Source organism: Giraffa tippelskirchi, chromosome X (assembly GCF_054371585.1).
Source record: "Giraffa tippelskirchi isolate mGirTip1 chromosome X, T2T-mGirTip1v1.2.pri, whole genome shotgun sequence".
Taxonomy (NCBI): Eukaryota; Metazoa; Chordata; class Mammalia; order Artiodactyla; family Giraffidae; genus Giraffa; species Giraffa tippelskirchi.
In genome coordinates, this window is record NC_137289.1 from 17,932,832 (window position 1) to 17,951,243 (window position 18,412).

The 18,412-nt window shown below is 40.4% G+C and overlaps 2 protein-coding genes across 2 annotated transcripts in view; one reads left to right on the top strand and one right to left on the bottom strand.

The window, feature by feature from the left end:
- Positions 1–18,412, top strand: part of LOC145535574 (heparan-sulfate 6-O-sulfotransferase 2-like) — a 163,849-nt gene that overhangs the window by 13,374 nt on the left and 132,063 nt on the right. The window lies entirely within an intron of this gene.
- LOC145535831 (uncharacterized) lies at positions 16,339–17,095 on the bottom strand. Its single transcript, XM_081564169.1, has 2 exons — positions 16,889–17,095; positions 16,339–16,725 (listed from the first exon to the last, which is right to left on the bottom strand). The coding sequence occupies exons 1-2, from the start codon at positions 17,027–17,029 to the stop codon at positions 16,474–16,476; spliced, it is 393 nt and encodes a 130-aa protein (XP_081420295.1). The 5' UTR covers positions 17,030–17,095; the 3' UTR covers positions 16,339–16,473.

Genomic DNA, 18,412 nt, shown 5'->3' on the forward strand with positions numbered 1-18,412 from the left:
AAATACCAAGATATCAATAGCTCAATTAGTGACTTATTTTCTTTCTCTGTTTCTTTGAAAGATTTTAATTTTCTTTATGAGTATGCATTGCTTTCATAATAAAAATAAATAGCAACAGTTTTTAAAATGATGCTTTATTATGGCTTTGATAAATTACACATGTCTGCTTTTTGGTTTCTAAAGACTATGGCTGGTTATTTCATTAGCCTCTTGATATTCTGGGAGTTCTTAATGAGGAAAGCAGCCTTGGCTAAATAAACTCTGAGACTGAAAGGCAGAGGTGATAAGTCAGACACCAACTGTTGATTTTTCTGATGATTGGCTGTTATCACATTCCAAAGAATCCGTGGAACTCTTACACTAGTACAGTATAGAGATATTTGAGTGGATTGCCATTGCTTGTCCTCTGTTTAAAAATTAAATGAAACAGGAAATTAATAATGGCACACAGAAATAAAAGGCTTACTCTCTTCAGCCAGAGCCACCCAGGATAGCCTGGACTTTGAACACTCATGAGCCTCTTTTCAAGTGAGCTGATACGAGAGCTGATGGTCTGGTTAGAAGAGTGAAGTCTTGGGGTTGGAGAAGGACTGTGGGTTCTAAACGTCCACGACTGAGGGCTTAGATCAGTTAGTGCACGTGGTGCCCTCATCCAGGAGAGAAGTGGAGTCCAGTCTGCTGCAGCAGCCTCCCCCTAGAGCAGTTTCACTTCATAAGAGCATTGCCCCCGGTTAACTGTAAATTAAGTTGACTAGACCAGCGGTCGCCAACTTCTTTGGCACTAGGGACTGGTTTCATGAAAGACAATTTTCTCGTGGACTGGGGATGGTGTGGGGATGACTCAAGTGCATTACATTTATTGTGCACTGTATTTCTATAATTATTTTATCAGCTCCTCCTCAGATCATCAGGCATTTGATCTCAGAGGTTGGGGACCCCTGGACTAGAACACTGCATTCCTCAACTGCTCTGGGTATCTGAGGGCCCACTAAATACAGTGAGGTTCAGAATCTTATTGTTGAAATTCCACAAAGACTACATTCTAGGGACAAGCTATTTTGACAGTGTAAAGAATGTGCTTCGCAGTTGAGAAGCTAATATCATCAACATTCTGTGCCAAATAAGATGAGATATTTAGTCATTGAGATTAAGGAAAAAAAGGTATAGATGGGAATATTTGGTCTTCCATTAAGGTGTAATGAAGGATCCAATTAATGGTATATGTCTTCTAATACAATGTCATTGTAAGCTTAGAGAAATATTTGTCTAAACTTCTAGTAAAATATTTATTGGCAGAAAAGTTTTCCTAGCTTTGCTAGGTATTGGACGTCGCAGATTATTCAGTTGGTCTTATTGCATCCCATTTGTTATTTCTGCCATTTTGCCTCTAAGAACAGTGTTGAAGACTTTGACACATTTCAGAGTATTACACTAAATAAATCTGTCTTGCACATTCCACTGTGCTTTTTCTGGAGTATTATAAATATTCAAATATAGGCACACATGCAAATTCAAAGTAAAATTCAATAATGCAAATTCAGCATACATTCCATATTTATAACTTAGCAATAGTTTTGAACTTGTTATCCTATGATGTAAATGTCTCAAATATGAGCTCATGGGAATTACCAATAAATGTTATTTTTCTGATTTTTTAAACTGTGGGTTCTTTTTTAGTCACAATTTAAGGTTCAATTCTGGTATATATTATAAGAGAATAATTTGCGCTTCATTTACTCTGAATTGTCAAGAATCATGTTCTTTCTCGATGTAAATGTCTGCAAAGAGGGCTTCTTATTCAGTTTGATTGGTTTTTGAATTTTACCAGTGGAGATGCCCTAGTGAGCCTAAGAGAACTGGTCTGTTTCTGTGAAGAGTATAGTTCTAATGAATCACTTCCATGCACATTTCTGAAGTAATACAGAGCAACTGAAATGTGTGCAATGCATTGGTTTACATCAAATGAATTAGGCTTGTGTGCACTGTTCCTTACACTAATTGACCTTTCCCCATTACTGTATAGTATCAGCTCAGATTCACTCATGGAGATCATTGGACTTTTGCTAACTTCTTACAAGAGAGTGAATGCAAGCAGAGTGTTTAGAAATTGACTAGAGTTACCAGGTTACAGCCAGGATACATGGAGGTACTTTTTTAAAAGTCCTTTTGATCTTGGCAGCCAACTCCTCAGTTACCACAATAAATAGAAGTTGACTAAACTCACCAGTTAAAAGGCATAGATTATTTCAACTGATGAAAGCACAAAATCTAGCTATATTCTGTGTATGAGAGACAAAGCTAAAACATTAGGACACTGATAGGATTGGAATAGATATTCTATGCAAATACTAACCAGAAGGAAGCTGATGTAGCTAAATGAACTAAAGCAAAACCTTTTGGGGGGATAAACAGGATCACTGGATAATGATAAAATGTTCAGTTGTTCATATAATAATTCTAGACCTGTAGCACTTAATACCATAGTTTTGAAATATGTAAAGTAAAAATGGATAGAGCTATTAGGAGAAATTGTAAAATCTACTAACCTCTTTCAAAAATTGCAAAATGAAATGAACAAAAAATGAGTAAGGATACAGAGGATTTGAGCAACATGCTTAACAAACTCATTGTAGGAGACCAGCATCCAATTAGAAAAATACACTTTCTTCTCAAACACGTACAGAACATTTTTTGAAACAGACCACATACTAAGCCATAAAGTTGGCCTGGAAAAGCTCCAGTAGGTAAGTAACTTACAGCCCATTCTATCTGACTATGCAGTACTTAGGAAGGAACAAGAGATCAGGCCATACCTGAGTGCATGGGAAGGAGTAATAATAGTGTGATGTATTTGCAAGTGGGCTTCCCTTGTGGCTCAGCTGATAAAGAATCCACCTACAATGTGGGAGACCTGGGTTCAATCCCTGAGTTGGGAGGATCCCCTGGAAAAGGGAAAGGTTACCCACTCCAGTATTCTGGCCTGGAGAATTCCATGGACTGTATAGCCCATGGGGTCACAAAGAGTCGTACACGATTGAGCAACTTTCACTTATTGTCAGTCTTTCACTGACCACATCAAGCTTCTTAATTCACATGCAAGAGTAAAGAACTCCATGTTAGCATCTATATAATGTATATCAAAGATTCAGCACCTAGCATATGACATGTGCTAAAGAATTATGGCTATGATTATTGCTCATGGGCCTCCCTGGTAGCTCAACTGGTAAAGAATCCGCCTGCAGTGTAGGAACTGGTTCAGTTCTTGGGTCGGGAAGATCCACTGGAGAAGGAATAGGCTACCCACTCCAGTATTCTGGCCAGGAGAATTCCATGGACTGTATATATATAGTCCTTGGAGTCACAAAGAGTCAGACATGACTGAGCGACTTTCACTTTCACTTATTACTCATGTTTTGTTATCTTTACCCATGTGGGGAACCCATGTGGAGTCCTCTTCAGAGGGCTATACAAATATTTGCATTTGACAGATTATGTAACAGTAATGGAAGAACTTGTCCTTTATGAAAAAATCTCCTTTGTGTATAAAATACTCAGACACATTCCTCCAAAGTTCTTTTTGGTGAACGTTCACAAGGCCCTTTCACAGAAACATGCAGATAACCAACACGCTCATAAATATACACCAAATCAAACTTTAGAAGAATCATATCTAAGCTATATATATGTACACACATACACAGTATTTGTAGCATCTGCATTAGACATATTATCTGTACCAGGGTTTGCAAACTTTGGGTCAAATCTTGTCTCCACCTGTTTTTGTAAGTAAGGTTTTATTGGAATACAACCAAAGAAAAAGTGGAAAACTTCAAGACTCAGGCAAAGAGAAGTGCTATAAACTGATGGTTTGACCCAGGTAGCTAGGCCTGACTTTCTGTGAAGATGTATTAGTGTTTTGGGATACCTACTGAGCCAAGCCCTATGCCATAGCATACATTTTTCTCATTTAATCCTCAAAACAACCCTCTGACATAGGTGTGTAAAAAACCCATTCGAACACAAGAAAACAGATAATTGGATGAGATGTATAACCCGCCTAAGTTTACATCCTAGTCAGTATTGGAGTTGGCATTTAAAACCAGCTGAGACACATAGCCTGTCTGATAAGTTTTAATGTCCATGAAATTCTCAGACAAACCTCAAAAAGCCCTTGCCATCCTTTTTTCTTTATTATTTTTATTGATGTATAGTTGATTTACAATGTGTTAGTTTCTGGTGTACAACAAAGTGATTCAGTTATGTGTATATATATATATGTTAAGTATATATAACATATATACATGTGTAATATGTAACATATACACATGTGTAATATATAACATATATACATGTGTTATATATAACATATATATATAATTCTTTTTCAGATTCTTTTCCATTATAGTTTATTGTAAGACATTGAATATAGTTTTCTGTGCTATATAGTAGGTCCTTGTTGTCTATCTATGTTATATATATTAGTGTGTGTCTGTTCATATCTAAACTCCTAATTCACGCCTCACCCATTTCCCCTTTGGCAACGATAAATTTGTTTTCTCTGTCTACAAGTCGTTTTCTTTCTTGTAAATAAGTTCATTTGTATAATTTTTTAAGTTTCCGCATATAAGTGCTATCGTATGATTTTTGTCTTTGACTTACTTCACTTAGTATGATGACCTCTAGGTCCATCCATGTTGTTGCAAATGGCATGATTTCATTATTCTTTATGGCTGAGTAGTATTACATTATATATACAGCACATCTTTCTCCACTCATCTGTTGATAGACATTTAGGCTGCTTCCTTGTCTTGGCTGTTGTGAATATAGGGGTGCATGTGTCTTTTCTAATTAGAGTTTTCCCTTGATATATGCCCAGGGGTGGGATTGCAAAATTGTCTGATAACTCTTTTAGTTTTTTAAAGAGCCTCCCTACCATTCTCCATAGGGCTTCCCTGGTGGCTCAGCGGTAAAGAATCTGCTTGCAGTGCAGGAGATGGAGGAGACACAGGTTCGATCCCTGGGTTGGGAAGATCCCTTGGAAGAGGGCATGGCAACCCACTCCAGTATTCTTGCTGGAAAAATCTCATGACAGAGGAGCCTGGCGGGCTGCAGTCCATCGGGTCCGAAATAGTTGGACATGACTGAGCCTGCACTTTTCTCCATAGTGAAAGCCTATACTCTCTTTTTTGGCTATGTGTCTATACAACTAAGTGGAATGGAGACCTGAGGTGACTATCTGCAAATAACAAGTTCCAACATGTTAAGGCACCTTTAACAATGTTTAATAAAAATCACTCTCTAAAGGTAAATTTTGCAGCTCTTCTTTTCTCCTCTTAAATAAGGATTTAGATGTCCAAGATATTGTAAATGCTTTCAACAATGATTTACACAAAAAAATTATGTTTTTTGAGGGGGGAAAGAAAGGATTTAGGTTAGAGGAAAGATTTTTTTTCCAGATAAGGAAAATGAAGACCTTAACGTATTTTAAATTACGCTCCATGTGGACTTAAATTATGGTGCATACACTTCACGAGATTTGTAAGAGACCAAGGCATTTTACTTCTTGAATGTTGGCAGTTGCCTCATTAGCAATGTCAGTTGCACTGCTCTATCCATGGCCTGTTTCTATGAATGACCTTTTTTTTTTTGCTCATTTTGGTCTGAGTAGACACAATCCTTGGAGGGTAGTGTGAATGAGTTCAGCCAGGGCAGCTCATACAATCTTGGATCATGAGGAGCCAGTGAAATAAAGCTTTTTCTCAACTTCAAGTTGAGAGGTCCCAGAGAAAATGAATCTTGAAACCAGCGCTTATCCCAGGGGCTCATCATGTAGATAATAACAGTGTGTTTTATTACTGAAATAACCAAGTGAGGGTAGCACTTCCCATAGGAGTGACCATTCTCTCTCCTTTGGAGGAGCCAGCTTTAGAAAAGAGCTATTTGAGAGAATATGCAAATGAGCATGGGTCTGCCAGGCTGGCAGACAGTGCAGGCAGCAAAGAAATTAGGTTGAAAGCTTGGAAGGATGGTAAAAAGATGCCCAGTACAACCAGAGGAGAGTTTGACCTTGGGATGATGGCCAACTCAGCAGAAGCCTCACGGCTGAGACTTTGCTATGTAGAAGATTAACTGGTACAACATCTTGAAGGTTGAAAAACCGTTTGAGCCTATTTGCCATGTACACTAGAGGCAAATGTATTTCTTATTTCTGTGATTTGTTTTGCTGAAAGTGGTACAGTGAGTATAACATGCCAACTAAAACTCATTAAAAAGTGAAAAAAGGGAAAGTGTTAGTTGCTCAGTTGTGTCCAACTCTTTGTGCCCCTATAGATCGTAGCCTGCCAGGCTCCTCTGTCCATGGAATTCTCCAGGCAAGAATAACTGGAGTGGGTACTTCTACAGGGGATCTTCCCAACCCAGGGGTCGAACTCCCGTCTGCTGTGTCTCCCGCATTGCAGACAGATGCTTTACCATCTGAGCCACCAGGGAAGCCCAAAAGTAATTAAAGCTGTGCCGAAATGAAGCTTATTGGGGTGAATGATGCATAGTAGGCTATTTATGAAAAATTTCTTCAATGGACATTAATCTGAGCAAACTCTAGGAGATAGTGGAGGACGAAAGAGCCTGGCGTGCTGCAGTCCCTGGAGACGCAGAGTCGGACACAACTTAGTGACTGAACAACTTCTTCAATAAAAATTTTAATGGACATGTAGAAATCATTTTATGCATAAACTCACTGTAAGATTAATGAAAGATAATTAGACAAATAGAATACAGAGCTGAAGACGGGTATTAAAAACTACTCTGCATTACTGGACAAAAAGGTCTGTGCGTATGTCCCCTTTTAGATGAGGATCCATGCTTCACATCTCAACTCTCAATTTGTTCTTTGTGACTTGGAAGCAAAGCGAAAGAAAAAAATGGTATCATTTTGGCATTAGTATAGCATTTTACAATCTGGCAGCTTTTGTATTTATCTCCATATGGATGTATATTAAATCTGCATCTCCCTCTCATTTATATGTTTATGAAGTTATAAAGATATACACATGTGCACCAAAATAATTAAGCAAGTGATATGTGTTTGACAATGTTTGGTGACTTAATGCCAATTAGAGAGGTTTTTTTTTTTAAGCACCTTGCTTTTCTAATCCAATTGCTTACATACTTTTTTGGTTTATGCATTTAAAGACAAAATCCATTTAAAATACCACAATTTCCATACATGCAGCTTTGAGTGGGACTTCTATTTATTCCAGATGGCCTTGAAAAATTATTATTGAGAGGTTTAGACAACTAGATGTCACAAGATCCATCAGAATGAGACTAAAATCACACTTTTTGGTTTCCAACTGTTTTTCCTGTTCAGGAAGGGGGTATATTTTTGACTTGAGGGGAGCTGAAGGTATGTGACTTGGCTAGACCATTGAGTGCAGCCAAATTAGCTCAGCTTATCTCTCAGGGAGGCAGTCCTGTATTGCAGGCACCTTGCCTAACTCTGTTGTAGGGAAGCAGCTCATCATATTCCAGAGTTCAGCTGAATGCTCTGAATGCTCTGAATGCTGCATACAGGATTTGTGTGCATGGAAGTGAGCAGTTACACTGACAGTCTCTCCCCTTTGAAAAAATATGGTTGGATTGGAATGAACAAGATCATGATGCTCTTCATTGAATGTCATATTTGTTTTCCTTTTAAACCGTAGTGATGAAACCATTATTCATTGTAAGAAGGTTCTGGTTCCAGTATCAGAGAACTGGGTGTGAGGTCTCAGTTGTGACCTTTGGCTGGGAACATCTCTAGAGAATGTCACAGAGGTCAGATTTCCATTCACACAGCAAAGAAGCCAAGGACCACAAACATTCTGCTCTTCTGGTTTGCTGAGGTCTGAGTCCAGGATGCAGCATTATCTGGTTAACAGAGAGGAGCTCTTGTATGCAAGGAGTCTGCTAAGATGGAGATATCCAAGTTCCAGAAAGCCCGAAGTCTGTGCAGCTATATCGTTTGGCTTTCGATTACATAATTTGGTGGTCTCTGAATTTCTTAGCTTAGTGCAAGAAACTTGAAGGAAGAAAACAACTGTTCTCCTAGAACTTTGAGCAGGTAGAAATAGTGAAGAAATAATAGCAGTTTTGATTGAAATGTCAGAAGCTAAAGTTGGGTCTGAGAAACAGAAATACTGCTGGGAAAAGAAGGTAAACTCTTGCCGTAATTAAATGACAGATTGCCTCTTAGTGACTCTGACCTTGCCCTCCTAGAAAGACCTTTGGGGACAGTGTATCCACATCTGCTTCAGGGCCCTAGAGGAAGGCAGTGGTCTTGTGCAAACTGGCAGCTTTAATAGTAAGCACTTTAGGTGTCTGGGCCGCTGGTGGCTTTCAGTTTGTAATTCTGGGACACCATGGTTCTGCTGGATTAGGAGTGAGAGCTAGATTGGGGTGCCTCTTATTATTTGCATAATTCACTCAAGATTCATCCAAGCTGTTGCTTGTAGCAGTAGTTCATTCTTTTTTTATTGCAACGGGGTAATCCATGGTAAGTATGTACCACCGTTTGTTTCACCATTCAGCTGTTGAAGGACATCTGGGCTGATTCTAGTTTTGGGCTATTATGAGAAAGCTGCTATGAACATTCATGTATAGGCTTTTGTGGGATGCTAAATGTTCATTTCTCTAGGATAAATGCTCAGGAATGCAATTGCTGGGACATTTGGTAAGTGCATGTTTAGTTTTGTAAGAAACTGTTGAACAGTTTTCCAGAATGACTGTATGTCATTTCACATTCCCACCAGCAATGTATGAGTGATCCAGTTTCTCCTCATCCTTTCCAGCATTTAGTGTTGTTGTTATTTTTACATTTTAGCCATTCTGATAGATGTGTAGTCATATCTCATTGTGATTTTGATATCCCTTTGCCTGATGGCTAACAATGTTCAACATCTTTTCACATGCTTATTAGCCATCTGTAGGTCCTCTGTGGTAGAATGTCATTTGCCTGTTTTCTGATGGGATTCTTTGTTTTTTTAACTGTTGAGCTTTGGGAGTTACATATTCTTTGAAATTACTCTGTTAGATATGTTGCTTGCCATATTTCCTCTTGGCTCATTGCCTGTCTTTTCAACTTTTCCCCATGGCATTTGACAGAGTAAAATTTCTAATTTTGATGCGGTCTAATCTATCAGTTTTTCCTCTCATGGATCATGACTTAGTGTCAAGAATTAATTGTCTAATATGAAAAGATGCTCCACAATGCTAATTATTAGATAAATGCAAATCAAAACTACAATGAGGTATCACCTCGCACCAGTCAGAATAGCCATTACAAAAAGTCTACAAATAGTAAATGCTGGAGAGAGTGTAGAGAAAAGGGAACCCTTCTACACTGTTGGTGGGAGTACACACTGGTGCAGTCACTCTGGAGAACATTATCAGTTCAGTTCAGTTCTGTCACTCAGTCATGACTGACTCTTTGTGACCTCATGAACTAAAGCACGGCAGGCTTCCCTGTCCATCACCAACTCCTGGAGCTTGCTCAAAGTCATGTCCATCGAGCCAGTGATGCCATCCAACCATCCTATCTTCTGTCATCCCCTTCTCCTCCTGCCATCAATCTTGCCCAGCATCATGGTCTTTTCCAATGAGTCAGTTCTTTGCATTAGATAGCCAAAGTATTGGAGCTTCAGCTTCAGCATCAGTCCTTCCAATGAATATTCAAAACTGATTTCCCTTAGGATTGACTGGTTTGATCTCCTTGCAGTCCAAGGGACTCTCAAGCATCTTCTCTAACAGTACAATTCAAAAGCATCAGTTCTTCAGCACTCAACTTTATTTATGAAAATGTTCTCTCATAATGGAGAACATTATGGAGGTTCCTTAAAAAACTGAAAATAGAGTTGCCATATGATCCAGCAATCCCTGAGTATAAATCTGGAGAAAACTCTTAATTTGAAAAGATATATGCACCCTTATGTTCATAGCAGCATTATTTACACTTGCCAAGACATGGAAGTAGCCTAAATGTCCATCCACAGAGGAATAGACAAAGAAGATGTGGTACATATATACAATGGAATATAACTCAGCCATCGAAAGAATGAAATAATGCCATTTGCAGCAACATGGATGGACCTAGAGATTATCATACTAAGTGAAATAAGCCAGAAGTTCAGTTCAGTCGCTCAGTCGTGTCCGACTCTCTGCGACCCCATGAACTGCAGCACGCCAGGCCTCTCTGTCCATCACCAACTCCCGGAGTCTACCCAAACCCATGTTCATCGAGTCGGTGATGCCATCCAACCATCTCATCCTCTGTCGTCCCCTTCTCCTCCCGCCCCCAATCCTACCCAGCATTAGGGTCTTTTCCAATGAGTCAACCCTTCGCATGAGGTGGCCAAAGTATTGGAGCTTCAGCTTCAACATCAGACCTTCCAATGAACACCCAGGATTGATCTCTTTTAGGATGGATTGATTGGATCTCGTTGCAGTCCAAGAAACTCTCAAGAGTCTTCTCCAACACCACAGTTCAAAAGCATCAATTCTGCGGCGCTCAGCTTTCTTCACCGTCCAACTCTCACATCCATACATGACCACTGGAAAAACCATAGTCTTGACTAGACGGACTTTTGTTGGCAAAGTAATGTCTCTGCTTTTAAACATGCTATCTAGGTTGGCCATAACCTTCCTTCCAGAAAGAGAAAGACAAATATCATATGATATAACTTATATGTGGAAAGAAAAATATGGTACAAATGATTTTATTTACAAAAGAGAAACAGACTCACAGGCATAGAAAACAAACATGGTTACTAAAGGGAAAAAAGGGTAAGGGAGGGATAAATTAGGCGTTTAGGATGAGCTATACAAACTACTATATATATTCTTTTTTTTTTTAATTAGTTTATTTATCTATTTTTTTAACTTTACAATATTGTAGTGGTTTTGCCATACATTGACATGAATCCACCATGGGTGTACATGTGTGCCCCTTCCAGAACCCCCCTCCCACCTCCCTCCCCATCCCATCCCACCGGATCATCCCGGTGCACCAGCCCCGAGCACCCTGTATCATGCATCAAACCTGGACTGGCGATTCGTTTCACATGTGATAATTTACATGCTTCAATGCCATTCTCCCATATCATTCCACCCTCGCCCTCTCCCATAGAATCCATAATACTGTTCTATTTATCTGTGTCTCTTTTGCTGTCTTGCATACAGGGTTATCTTAATAAAATAGATAAACAACGAGGTCCTACCGTATAGCATAGGGAACTATATTCAATATGTTGTAATAAAGCATAATGGAAAAAATATGAAAAGCATTTATATGCCAACATCCGATGGATCATCAAAAAAACAAGAGAGTACCAGAAAAACATCTATTTCTGCTTCATTGACTATGCCAAAGCCTTTGACTGTGTGGATCACAATGAACTGTGGAAAATTCTGAAAGAGATGGGAATACCAGACCACCTGACTGCCTCTTGAGGAACCTGTATGCAGGTCAGGAAGCAACAGTTAGAACTGGACATGGAACAACAGACTGGTTCCAGATAGGAAAAGGAGTACATGAAGGCTGTATATTGTCACCCTGCTGATTTAACTTATATGCAGAGTACATCATGAGAAATGCTGGGCTGGAGGAAGCACAAGCTGGAATCAAGATTGCTGCGAGAAATATCAATAACCTCAGATATGCAGATGACACCACCCTTATGGCAGAAAGTGAAAAAGAACTAAAGAGCCTCTTGATGAAAGTGAAAGAGGAGAGTGAAAAAGTTGGCTTAAAGCTCAACATTCAGAAAACTAAGATCATGGCATCTGGTCCCACCACTTCATGGCAGATAGATGGGGAAAGAGTGGAAACAGTGGCTGACTTTATTTTTCTGGGCTCCAAAATCACTGCAGATGGTGACTGCAGCCATGAAATTAAAAGAGGCTTCCTCCTTGGAAGGAAAATTATGACCAACCTAGATAGCATATTAAAAAGCAGAGACATTACTTTGCTAACAAAGGTCCGTCTAGTCAAGGCTATGTTTTTTCCAGCGGTCGTGTATAGATGTGAGAATTGGACTATAAGGAAAGCTGAGCGCCGAAGAATTGATGCTTTTGAACTGTGGTGTTGGAGAAGACTCGAGAGTCCTTGGGACTGCAAGGAGATCCAACCAGTCCATCCTAAAGGAGATCAGTCCTGGGTGTTCCTTGGAAGGACTGATGTTGAAGCTGAAACTCCAATACTTTGGCCACCTGATGCGAAGAGCTGACCTATTGGAAAAGACCCTGATGCTGGGAAGGATTGAGGGCAGGAGGAGAAGGGGACGACAGAGGATGAGATGGCTGGATGGCATCAATGACTTGATGGACATGGGTTTGGGTGGACTCAGGGAGTTAGTGATGGATAGGGAGGCCTGGCATGCTGCGATTCATGGGGACGCAAAGATTCGGACACGACTGAGTGACTGAAGTGAACTGAACTGAATAGTCCATTGTGTATATATATGACAACTTCTTTATCCATTCATCTGTCGATGGACATCTAGGTTGCTTCCACGTTCTAGCTATTGTAAATAGTGCTGCAATGAACAATGGTACATGTGTCTCTTTCAATTTTGGTTTCCTCAGGGTATATGTCTAGGAGTGGGATTGCTGGGTCATATGGTGGTTTTATTCCTAGTGTTTTAAGGAATCGCCATACCATCTTCCATAGTGGTTGTGTCAATTTACATTCCCACCAGCAGTGCAAGAGTGTTCCCTTTTCTCCACACCCTTCCCAGCATTTATTGTTTGTAGACTTTTTGATGAGGGCTGTTCTGCCCGGTGTGAAGTGATATCTCATTGTAGTTTTGATTTGCATTTCTCTAATAATGAGTGATGTTGAGCATCTTTTCCAGGTGTTTGTTAGCCATTTGTATGTCTTCTTTGAAGAAATGTCTGTTTAGGTCTATTTCCCACTTTTTGATTGGGTTGTTTGTTTTTCTGGTATTGAGTTGTATGAGCTGCTTGTATATTTTGGAAATTAATCCTTTGTTAGTTGTTTCATTTGCTATTATTTTCTCCCATTCTGAAAGTTGTCTTTTCACCTAGCTTACAGTTTCCTTTGCTGTGCAAAAGCTTTTAAGTTTAATCAGGTCCTGTTTGTTTATTTTGATTTTTATTTCCTTTACTCTAGGACGTGGGTCATAGAGGATCTTGCTTTGATTTATGTCATCAAGTGTTCTGCCTATGTTTTCCTCTAAGAGTTTTATAGTTTCTGATCTTACATTTAGGTCTTTAATCCATTTTGAGTTTATCTTTGCGTATGGTGTTAGGAAGTGTTCTAATTTCATTCTTTTACATGTAGCTGTCTAGCTTTCCCAGGACCACTTATTGAACAGGCGGTCTTTGCCCCATTGTATATTCTTGCCCCCTTTGTCAAAAATAAGGTACCCATAGGTACATGGGTTTATTTCTGGGCTTTCTACCTTGTTCCATTGGTCTATATTTCTGTTTTTGTGCCAGGACCACTCTATCTTGATGACTGTATCTTTGTGGTATTATCTGAAGTCAGGAAGCTTGATTCCTCTAGCTCCTATCTTCTTTCCCAAGAATGCTTTGGCTATCCCGGGTCTTTTGTGTTTCCATATGAATTGTGAAATTTTTGTTCTAGTTCTGTGAAAAATGCCATAGGTAATTTGATATGAAAATGATTGTTATTCATTTAATGAGTTATGCCTCAAAAATAGAGTTAGGCCAAAAAAAAGGGAAATAATAGTAGCTGTGAGGTGATGGGTAGTTAGATGATTGTGATTTTTTTCATTCTATAGATGTAGGGATGGATATAGACAATCAAAACATCAAGTTCTATACTTTAAACATATGGAATTTTAATTTGTCCATTATAACTCAAAAAAGTTGAATAAACAGTGGGATCAGTCTCTATTACAATTTACCCATGATGTTTGTTTGACAACTAAAGAATTGAATAGTTAATTTAATTTAGACTTGTTTATGGAAAACATTTTGGCAACTGCAGCAGGAGACCAGTAAAGCAGGTTAGCGTCCCACTGAATGTCTTGTTCAAGAGTTACTATTGTGTATTCTGAATAGCAAAATGAGTGCCTAGGTTTCATTCAATGTGTAGAACTCCAAAGAGGATAAGGAGTGCCATCGTGAGACATTGTATTGGGACTTTAATATGTGTAGAAAATATGTGACTTTGATTTATATTGTGGGTATAATCTCTCAGGAGGCAAGAGATTCTGTGAGTTCTTTACCCTAAGTGAGACAACCTTGAATAGGAATTGTTCGACTTGGTCAGAACAGACGGTCAACCCATTGGCAGTGGCCCAGAGATCAATAAATGTATAAAGATGAGGCCAGTTGTTGGCCCAGACATTCTGTGCTAAGATAGCTACCTGAAGTTTGGCCATTTGAGCTGACCTTTGGGTTCTGTCCTTTATCAGGAACATTCTGATGAAGAGATGAAAAGTAGCAACTCTCAAGCAAGCTCAATCAAGTGTGATAGTAATGATAGCATTGATTAAGTGAATGAACTCCCTTTGGTTTTTGCTGTGTTGATCCTAAGGGGCTCCCCTGCGTCCAAGGGATCTAACAGATGAACTCTTGTAGCAGTGTGACATCTGATAGGGGGCTGAGCTATGCTGAGCTTGCAGAGTGCTACTTCTGTAATCAAAGGCCAAATGGGCAGCTGGATATGGAGGGTCATAGGTTCAAGACCTGAGATAGTCTGTATTTCCAGGCAAGTCCAGCATGTACCCACATGTGCTATGCTAAGGTCATAGAGCATTGGGCCAAGGTGGGCAGTTCCTTGTATCAGAAGCCCAGGAGACTACCGACCATCATTGATGGTACAGAAACTCCAAGATACATGAGAGAAGGTTGGTAAAGCTTGCACAGTGACGGAGGCTCAGGGGTGCTAATAGGAGTGCCTGTTCTTTGGCAATTTAGGCATTTTCTAGAATCGTTTGACACAGGGAGGCTCATTCAAGGCAGGCCTATTTGGAAGTTACCGACCAAAAATACTGTGTATATGAGGAAATGTTGCCTCCGGAATGTAAAAATGTCCAAAACATGTTGGGCTTGTTTTAACAGTATGGGTAATAAGAAGCCTAAAAGCTGTTCATCAGCCCTGTGAAGACAAGCAGTCACCAAAGAGTTTTCAGCAACTTAACTGAAGTTGGGGGACCGTGTAGTATGTGTGTCATAAGAATCTCCTCAAAGCAGGATGTCATCAGTGTGAGGTCCTAATTGTGTCCCTGGGACAAGCTAGAGCTGGTGAAAATATTGCCTTCAAAGACTGTGTGAGATGGCAGGTGTGGACAGTGGCCCCACTGAGTAGACAGGTGAAGGTGTAGCATTTCCCTTTGAAGGTGAAGGTTAAGTGTAGCTGAGAAGTTGTTGATACAGGCAGTGAAAGCAGCATGCTAGCCAGATGCTTTGCTATGACTAAAAAGTATTTACCAGTTATTCAGTGGAAGCAGTATTATCAACAAAATACATGGAGCCCTAGTTAGTGGGGCCATGACACCAAGGGTACAAGTTCACACTGAAGCCCTGTTCTCATTTTACAGCTTTAAGATCAAGTAAAATTTGTCTGTTAAGTGCAGGAGTGGGGATAACCACACGCTCTCCAAATAGGTCTCCTGTAATGGGCTTCCATCTGCGAAGACCCTGCTTTCATTGAGATTGAATGTTTTTAAAAACAACTGAGGTGAAAAGTGTGAATGCAGCTAAGGGAAAAGGTCCATAGGCTCTCATATTTTAAAGGTGTTTATAGGGGCAAAGACTTAATTTTATTACTCATTGAGTTAGATTATCCCCGTGCATTAGAGGCCGTATGGGGGTAATGGATGTTTTGGCTATGGGAAATGTAGGCAAGGCAATAATTCCAGCGGTTAAGGTTAGGTATATCTGTTTCTATTTCATGATCCTTTATTCCCTGGCTGTTTTTAGTAGCTTGCCCAAATGTGGGCCAGAAGAGGAACAGAAATTGATGAGGGGTAAAAACCCAGTTGTCAAACATCTAAAGTGGAATCTGATTATTACACAGAGCCACCGTCCCTACATCATCCCTCTCCCCAGATGGGACCTCTGAAACACACAGAAATACCAAGTCCTTTTCCTTCTCACCAGTGGGATGAAGCGTTCAGGAAGAAATCTTCAGTGCTCAGATATCTTCAGTCTGTAGTTCTCAGTCTTTACCCAGTCCTCATTCCCAATGTCTTGAGTAAGTATGGACTGGCTGGTCTGGGCCCTAAACTGAAAGGATGCCACCTCCCTCCCTCTCACACACCTGACCCTTCCTTTCCTTCCCTCCCCATCATTAGAAAACAGATACACATCTTTTTGCTGCTTTTGATACTTTAATCATCAACATCTGAGTACGTTGGTCTGTACAGAGGGGACCATGGTTGTATGTTTGATCCCTGCACAAATGACTATTCTGCCGGTGCTTTTCCTGGAGTTGCAGCAGATTGCTCAAAGTCGGGCTCCAGGTGCGCACAGGGGGTTACTTGGAGAATTGTCGGGAGAAGTGCTGTAAGAACTGTTGTCGGGAGAAATGTTGGAAGAATCCTCCGCGGTTTCTTCATCTGCCATTGGCTGGTTTTTATCCTTCTTTTTATTCTGCCGGTGGTAGTAGAAGACGAGTATCGTCGACTTCTTCCCTTTCTTATTCCTGTTCTGATTCTGCTGAAGGGTTGATTCTACCTTCCTCATGATCTTTTGTATCTGGTAAGAAAACAAAGTCATCCAGAAAGACATTAGTGAGGGAGGATGGGAAGGAGAACTTTGAGAGAACGGGTGTGCATTGAGGAGGGGTTTGTGCCAGGCAAGGGCAGGGGGAGTCTTGGGTGGGGGATGAAGAGGAAGAACATGAGTGGGGGCATCTGACCTTCTCACTGTCCAAGCCATTTGACTGATCAGAATCCTTTCTTTTCCTTCCTTTAGCGCTTGAAGCTTGTTCCTCCAAATTGACACTGTCTATCTCAGTCTTTGACTCCTCCTCCTTCACTTTCTCGATTAGGTCTGCCATGTTGCAGCAACAGTGGCCTACACCAAGGCGCCTGGCGTCTCTATATATACCTTCCCGGGACAATGAAGAGCCACAACTGTCAGTTTGATTGGTCAGCAAGAAATTTCTCCAGCCAATGGTAGCCCTCACACGGCTTGACGTCACAAGGCCCCACCTTCTAAGATCCATGGGGGAGGGGCAGGGTGCAGAGGACTCTAGGTGCTCTGGTTGAGGAAAGAGAGTGCTTCCTCAAAACCATTAAAGAGCCTTCGCAATTTGACTTTCCGCGTTTCCTCATTTGTCCAGTTCAGTTCTTGTGGTGTACAAGTTAGGGAGCCAGTGTTCCCTCCAAACCATTCCTCATGGCCACCCCCATTCAGTGATTAATTCTGTAGTCTTCCGGATCTCAGCACCTAGTGTTTGGTGTGTTTTTTTCTTTTTTAAAATTCTTTACTTTAGAAGTTTTAGATTTCCAGAATAATTGTGAAGAGTATTTTCGTATACTCCACAACCAATTCCCTGTATTACCATTGTACATTAGTAGTGAAGATTTGTTGAAGTTAGTGAATCGACACTGTAAGAGTCTTATTAACTAAAGTCTGGACATTATCAGATTTCCTTTAGTTCAGTTCAGTTCAGTTCAGTCACTCAGTTGTGTCCTACTCTTTGCGACCCCATGGACTGCAACATGCCAGGCCTCCCTGTGCATCACCAACTCCGGAAGTTTACCCAAACTCATGTGCATTGAGTTGGTGATGCCATCCAACCATCCCTTCCTCTGTCGTCCCCTTCTCCTCCTGCCCTCAATCTTGACCAGCATCAGGGTCTTTTCCAATGAGTCAGCTCTTCGCATCAGGTGGCTGAAGTATTGGAGTTTCAGCTTCAACATCAGTCCTTCCAATGAACACTCAGGACTGATCACCTTTAGGATGGACTGGTTGGATCTCCTTGCAGTCCAAGGGACTCTCAAGAGTCTTCTCCAACACCACACTTCAAAAACATCAATTCTTTGATGCTCAGCTTTCTTTATAGTCCAACTCTCACATCCATACATGACCACTGGAAAAACCATAGCCTTGACTAGATGGACCTTTGTCAGTAAAGTAATGTCTGCTTTTTAATATGCTGTCTAGGTTGATGAAAACTTTCCTTCCAAGGAGTAAGTGTCTTTTAATTTCATGGCTGCAGTCACCATCTGCAGTGATTTTGGAGGCCGCAAAAATAAAGTCCTCCACTGTTTCCACTGTTTCCCCATCTATTTGCCATGAAGTGATAGGACCAGATGCCGTGATCTTAGTTTCATGAATGTTGAGCTTTAAGCCAACTTTTTCACTCTCCTCTTTCAATTTCATCAAGAGGCTCTAGTTCTTCACTTTCTGCCATAAGGGTGGTGTCACCTGCATA

What these genes read in the sequence shown, in the direction of transcription:
- LOC145535831 (XM_081564169.1), bottom strand. Translation starts at nt 17,029, where the DNA reads ATGGCAGACCTAATCGAGAAAGTGAAGGAGGAGGAGTCAAAGACTGAG. An exon ending in ATGGCTTGGACAGTGAGAAG is followed by an intron (nt 16,726 to 16,888) that starts GTCAGATGCCCC and finishes TTTTCTTACCAG; the next exon opens with ATACAAAAGATCATGAGGAA.